The sequence below is a fragment of the Oncorhynchus clarkii genome, chromosome 12 (genome assembly GCF_045791955.1).
Source record: "Oncorhynchus clarkii lewisi isolate Uvic-CL-2024 chromosome 12, UVic_Ocla_1.0, whole genome shotgun sequence".
Taxonomy (NCBI): Eukaryota; Metazoa; Chordata; class Actinopteri; order Salmoniformes; family Salmonidae; genus Oncorhynchus; species Oncorhynchus clarkii.
Genome location: NC_092158.1, coordinates 71798812 through 71805912, shown reverse-complemented (window position 1 = coordinate 71805912; position 7101 = coordinate 71798812). Strand labels below are relative to the sequence as shown.

Genomic DNA, 7101 nt, shown 5'->3' with positions numbered 1-7101 from the left:
TTGTAATTTTGTTGGTACCTATTCAGGGCCCTATTGTAGGTGAAGGTCAGTCCTCCACATAACTGGTTGTGGTGTAGCCGACTGTAGGCTACTCTCTCTTGTACAGCACAGTATTATTTTCGAACACATAACTAGGGAGCAACCGCAGACATTATAAACGTCAGAATCGTTGTCAGACTTTTGGCCTCAGGGGAGTAAGAGGCTTTTGACCAAATTGATGATGCTCTCTGATAGGCTCAGTGCGCCTATGACCAGCGCGAGGCCGTGAGAAGTACCGCATGCCAAGCCCACTGATATAATATGGGAGATGCCAAACCAAAGCAGTATACGAGTGTAACGATGCGGGAAAGGAACAACCTTATTCTACAACGGTAAAACGAATCGCATAAAGCCTGGGTTACTAAACTACTGACTAGGTATATTTGCGGAACTATTGACAACAACGTCAAACGTATAGCGTTAAAATTATCTACTGGGAAACAGAAGTAGCTTGCTGGACCAAAAAGTTTTTTTCTCTCTCACCCCTTCCTTCCTACCTTCCTTCTTCTGGACCAAAACTACGCGGAGTTCTGGTGGATCCACTGAAGTCACAGTGTCAAAGCACACGCGTTGCTAGTATTTCACATCCACAAAGTGATCACAATGATCACTTGGAAATGTGTCCCCTATATGTGACCTTAATTATAAACAATTTACATAAAATATAGCCTAGCAGTGCGCGCTCTCGGTGAAGCGCAGCATCAGCACCAGTAACTGATGCGCGTCCCCGCCCCGGCAGAGGCTACCCGAGATCCCGGGAAGAGGAGTTGAAACTGCGCTAGTTAAAGTTGGGAAAAGGGGGGTGAAAGGATGCTACCGTGCCCTGTGGATAAGAGAACACAATCTACGATCTAATTAACATAGCATGTGCGGAAACGCGTGTCCTCTGTAAAGGATGATTTGCAAAATATTGAGCATAATCCTTTTATTTTGGGGTGTTCAAGAATGCTCATCACGTAAGTCTTGTGAAACAGTAACGGTCATTTATGTCAGTGTCTTGTCCTTTGTTAGCCTATTGCTATCATATTAATGGAATAGCCTAAGCCTGTATATGCAGCATATTGATAACAATATTGACAAAAAAGGGGATTCATTGTAAAAATGTGAATCAAGAAAGAAGCGGCAAAAACCTCTGGGCAATAGGTGCATCTAGTCTTTGAAGGGCAGAACATCTGATTTAAAATGACCAATAATCATCAAAACATTGTATAAGGGTTAACGATGGCTGTTATGTTTTACGCAGTTGCATAATCTCTATATTTTTTGCTTTGAATTCTGAGGAAAGTCAAGTGGCATGTTTCCTGCGGGCTGAGGGCGCGCGGCGGTTAGTCTCGTACTGGGCTTTCTGCATTGCAGTGCTGTCTCGCGCCAGCGTGCAAGTTTCTGCATCGCATGGTTCATTTCCCGCCCACCTCTCCAGCACTCTGTAACGGTCATGCCAGAGAATATCCCAAACGGTATGATAATGATGGCACTGAAAATGTGGTTTATTATCTGTAAAAGCTACAGGATGCTGTGGGATGATGGAATAATTTGAGCCGTGTCCTAACCTGCCTGCTGCGTGCGGGACCACCCCACTGCAGTACTTTCGCAGAGTGTGTGCTCATCACCTGTACTCGAGCAAAAACGTCCCCTTCATCTAGAAACACGCATCACGCGGTAAACATTCCAAACAGGAATTCCGTGATCAATGATGTATATCGTTTTTAATAGTCGCTTCTGATGTGGTTGTACAGCCGGGTATTATAACATGGAAGGCCGTAGGGAGATGGATTTGAGATGCATGTGGAGAAAAACTTGGTGGCGTGTTTTTCCATAAATCACTGTCGAAACAATTACCTCAGAAGATGTGAATTAAAGGCTGCAGCAGTGTGATTCACCAAGCAGTTTTTTAATAGATAGGGTGGGGTGGAGGGGGAGGGGGAGGGAAAGGGAGGTAGGGTGGAGGGAGAGGGGGGGGGGGGGGGGGGTGGTGGGCTAGGACCACCTGACACCATGATATATGAATGTACCACGTAAAGGTCTAAACTTCTGAAAAACATTGTTACTTCACTTCATATCACTGCATATAGTACAGGGCAGGTAGTTTGTTTTTCTCTCTCTAGGCTATATTAGGGATTACTAGTGAATACTTAGTGCCCCAGTGCCCTCTTGGTGCTGTGGCGGTGTTAGTGTAAGAGGATCACACAGGCAGGCTATCCTGCGCTGCTGGACTATCAGATAGAGTGATTATTAAGGTGGGAGTTAAATATCTGGGGCATTTGGGTGTGATATTGTGGCGAGTTGGACTGTATGTCCATGTATGGTACATTTGGTTGTGTAAATACGTTGTGAACACTTGTTATGGTCATGTGGTGCGACGCCTATTTTTTGTTGTGGTCTCACATGGTTCCCATTTTGGGTAACTAGTTGGTGTTACGGAATCCATGTGTGTGTTGGGGGTAACCACACTGGTCAGTTTTTCTAGATGTGGCATTTTGTTCAGTGGTCTATTGTGTTACTACTGTATGCCTTCAGTATTGAGGGAAGTTGGTTGTAAGTACTGGCTATTAGGGGTGTAGTATCGCACTACGGTGTTTGGAACCTGACTGGTTTACTGGGATGGTGTTGTGGTGATTTACCACCTGTAGTTTGGCCTGCCGGCCTGTGTATCTGGGTGCTGGCAGGCATATGAGGCAGTGCCCACGACTCAGGCTGTGTCAGGCAGGCAGGCAAACAGGAATATACTCTACAGATTAGAACGGAGACTCCATTCCTGGGACATGCTCATCTGGGGTGGGGCTAACACACAGCATTGCAGGAGCACTCCTACTATGCTACTGTTTGTGCAGCTGCCCTGCTGTGTGTGTGTGTGTGTGTGTGTGTGTGTGTGTGTGTGTGTGTGTGTGTGTGTCACAGGAGGTTGGTGGCACCTTAATTGGGGAGGACGGGCTCGTGGTAATGACTGGAGCGGAATCAGTGGAATGGTATTAAATACCACATGATTTCCATGTGTTTGATTCCATTCCATTTGCGCCGTTCCAGCCATTATTATGAGCCGTCCTCCCCTCAGCAGCCTCCTGTGGTGTTTGTGCATGTATGTGTTTATTACTGTGAAAATGTGTATATATCTGTTTGGGTGTGTGTGCACTGATGTTCCGTCTTGGTGTGCTGCCCATGCATCTCCAGTCCTCACAGAGACTAGTTGTGTGTTGTGGTGTGTGTGGCTGTGTGTGTGTGTGTGAGTGTGAGTGAGGGGAATTGATATGGAGGATAGAGGTTCACCAGTGTGGAAACTGTTCTATTCTTAGACAGATGCAGGATGCTGTGGGATGATGGTCCTGTATATGAGATGTTTTGGGGCTTTGATGTCTTTCATATTTAGCTCTTTTTAAAATATATATATTTTTTAAACTTTCCCTCAGTCCTCCGTGTCGCCAGGCAGACACTCCCCACTGTGAGGCCTGACTTTGGCTATGAATAATTCAGCCTGCACTCTAACACGCACCAGCCTGCCTTCCACTCTGTGTGCCACACAACCCAAATACCAAAACATTATGGCATTTAACATTAGGATTCTTGGCTCCTAACCATACATGACAAAGCAGAGATATTCATCACACTGTACACCATTTATCATGGGCCACTGCATGATGTGTCCGGAGGAGGCTGTTTCAATATGCACAGCAATTGTGATGCGTCAGCCCAGACAGCCCCAGCCCCTTGCAGCCTCTCCACCCTACAGTAACACTAGACTGATGCGTCAGCATCTCTGATAAGCCGGCAGCAGCTCTTCACACTTATAGCCGACTGAGCCAAGCCATTCCCTTAATGATAGATGGATTGAGAGAACCCCTGGTGGTGGTGTAGAGAGAGAGAGAGAGAGAGAGAGAGAGAGAGAGAGAGAGAGAGAGAGAGAGAGAGAGAGTGAGAGAGAGAGAGCTTTTGTGAGTGTAATGTTTACTGTTAATTTGTATTGTTTATTTCACTTTTGTTTATTATCTACTTCACTTGATTTGGCAATTTTAAGATATCTTTCCCATGCCAATAAAGCCCTTAAATACAATTTATGAGAGCGAGAGAGGGAGGAGAGAGAGAGAGAGAGCGAGAAGGCGAGATAGATAGAGGGAGTTAGAGGGAGAGGGGTAGGAGAGAGGGAGAGAGCGGGTGAGAGAGAGAAGTAGCATGATCGAGAGAGGGGGTGAGAGTGAAAGAGATGGAGAGGGAGAGATAGAAAGGAGAAAGAGAGAGAGAGAGAGAAAGAAAGTGAGGGAGAGAGAAGAAGAGGAAGAGAGAGCGAGGGGTGGAATGTTCTGGATAAGCTCTGGGTACATATTTTAGTAATTGCGACACAGCGACACCCACTCGAGAGGTATTTGAGATCAAATGAGAGGAAGAGAGAGGGAAGGTGTTAGGTAAGGCGCTCCTTCATGATTATGGCTCAGGAGAGAGAGAGAGAGGGAGAGGGAGAGAGAGAGAGAGAGAGAGAGAGAAAGAGAGAGAGAGAGAGAAGAGGCATGCTGAGTGAGATGGAGGGATAGGTGATGTGAGGAGAGAGAAGAGGGTGGAGGGAGGTTTGGAGTCGAATGGAGGGAGGAGAGGAAGAGAGAAGAGCATCCTGTCAGTAGGTGGTGGGCGTTGAGTGGCAAGACCTGGGTTAACCTACAGCAGTCCTATTGGCTCTCTGCTTTCTCTATGCCTTTAATACCTGTAGTTCTTCTCCACCCTCTACAACCCTCTACACTGCTCACCACAGAAATTAACACAACTCTATGTTCCTTCAACTGGAAGTAAACTTTAACTTCTATTAGTGTAGGGTTAGTTATAGGCTTTGTTGTTGGAGTTAGCTGAATAATTATTGACTTGACTAACAAACTATAGGCAGCAGAGCATTGTACTTCTTGACATATCTCATTAACAGTGAGTTCTCATTCTGTAATGTCTGCAGGAGAGGATCAGGGGACATGGCCAGAAAGGTCACCCAGTCGAGACTCAGATACCCAGACAGAGACAGTATTCTATAACACTCAAGGTCAAAGGCAGCACATGTCTCTGGCTCAGCTGATTTCTTTCCACCTGAATGGACTTGTCCTTGGAGGACAGCATTCAAGGTCCCGTGACAGCAGCATACCACCCTGCATACCACTGCTGGCTTGCTTCTGAAGCTATGCAGGGTTGGTCCTGGTCAGTCCCTGGATGGGAGACCAGATGCTGCTGGAAGTGGTGTTGGAGGGCCAGTAGGAGGCACTCTTTCCTCTGGTCTAAAAAATATCCCAATTCCCGAGGGCAGTGATTGGGGACACTGCCCTGTGTAGGGTGCTGTCTTTCGGATGGGACATTAAACGGATGTCCTGACTCTCTGCGGTCATTAAAGATCCCATGGCACTTATCGTAAGAGTAGGGGTGTTAACCCCGGTGTCCTGGCTAAATTCCCAATCTGGCCATCAAACCATCACGGTCACCTAATAATCCCCAGTTTATAATTGGCTCTTCAATCCCCCTCCTCTCCCCTGTAACTATTCCCCAGGTCGTTGCTGCAAATGAGAATGTGTTCTCAGTCAACTTACCTGGTAAAATAACGGATACATTAAACAGATTGAGCTGTTTTGAGAAATGAAATAGAAGGCGTTTAGGCTCAGAGTGAGTGGCAAAGTGTACTACTGACTGTTGTAACTTCCTGACCAGTTCAATGATGCTGTCTATACTGTGGGGTAGTATGGAGAGTACAGAGATATGGTTCAATTCTTCAGCAGAGGTTATCCTCTGATAGTTGTTCCTGTTTGAGCTCCTGTCTCCATTTATTTTCTCCCTCTTCAAGAGGTGTTCTAAAAGATGAGTCTACAATCTCCCTCCCTCCCTCCCTCCCTCCCTCCCTCCCTCCCTCCCTCCCTCCCTCCCTCCCTCCCTCCCTCTGCAGGCTGAATACTAATTCTGCAAACGTCTCCCTTGGTTTGGTTTCGACCTCTCTCTGTCGCTCCGTCTCCCTCCCTCCCTCCCTCCCTCATCGGTTTGACCTCAGAGACGGCTGTATTAATAGAAGCTACAACGGTGAAACTAGTTTTAAACAACAACCGTGTAACAGAGAAGATTACCCCAAGACATGAGGGTGGGGGGGGAGTATTGTTTTAGCCTCCCCAGGTTTTGTACTGTGAGATTTGGGTTTCTCTTTCTTTCCCCCCTTTGTCTTTTTCTCTCTCTCCATCTTCTCAGCCTTTATGTCCAACTATCCCTCTATCTATTCCTTTCCCACCTATCTACATGGCTCTGAGCTGTGCGGAGGTGTAACAGACATGTCAGGACATTGCAGAAGATAAGGCAGTGTTTTCTAGTGACCGTGGTGAGGACATAGTGGGTTTATCTGTGCCAGTGACAAGATTAGGCAGAATTATAGTGATTCCTAATTGCTGAGGGTATTTATCGAGGAGGGGGGGCGGCGGATGAGACAGACGGTTGATGAGACGATGAGGGAACGCCTCTGATTTATTTTGCTGCTATCTGTCCACTAGGCACCCATAGAATAACACCCGCTCCCATCCCATCTCCCATCTCCCTGAGAGACAGACAAGGCCTCAGTCAGTAACTCTGTTCATTAACTGCATAGTAGTTCATGCAAAACAGATGTATATGATCACTCACGTATGCACACACACACACGCGCGCACACATGCACACACGCTCACACACACACACACACACACACACACACACACACACACACACACACACACACACACACACACACACACACACGCACTCGCACACGCACTCGCACTGTTCATTTCGAAATGTGTTTGCAAAGCTGAAAGCCCTCTGTATATTCCATTTATTTCTTTAGCTCAATAAAAAGGGGATGTGTGGAGGTTCTCTTCTTGATAACGATCATTCATCTCACAGGCACAGTGGAAAAATACTTACTGGCTTCTGGTTTCATGCCTGACTCAATCCACCATCCATTACTGCTGAAATAAAGCCATTAGTTAGGTCTCTGCATCTTTATCTGGGAGGATTGATGGTTAGATTCATCAGTACAGCTCCACCTGTTCTTAAGGAGCCGTTTTACACTGTAGCATTACAGATGACTGC

General features: G+C 46.5%; 1 protein-coding gene across 1 annotated transcript in view; it reads left to right on the top strand.

Annotated features, from left to right (window-relative positions):
• Positions 1 to 800: 800 nt before the first annotated feature.
• Positions 801 to 7101, top strand: part of LOC139421191 (contactin-associated protein 1-like) — a 28968-nt gene continuing 22667 nt past the window's right edge. The window contains exon 1 of the mRNA XM_071171826.1: positions 801 to 995. Coding sequence (XP_071027927.1) covers positions 935 to 995 — 61 coding nt within the window. The 5' untranslated portion in view covers positions 801 to 934. The remainder of the gene's footprint in view (positions 996 to 7101) is intronic.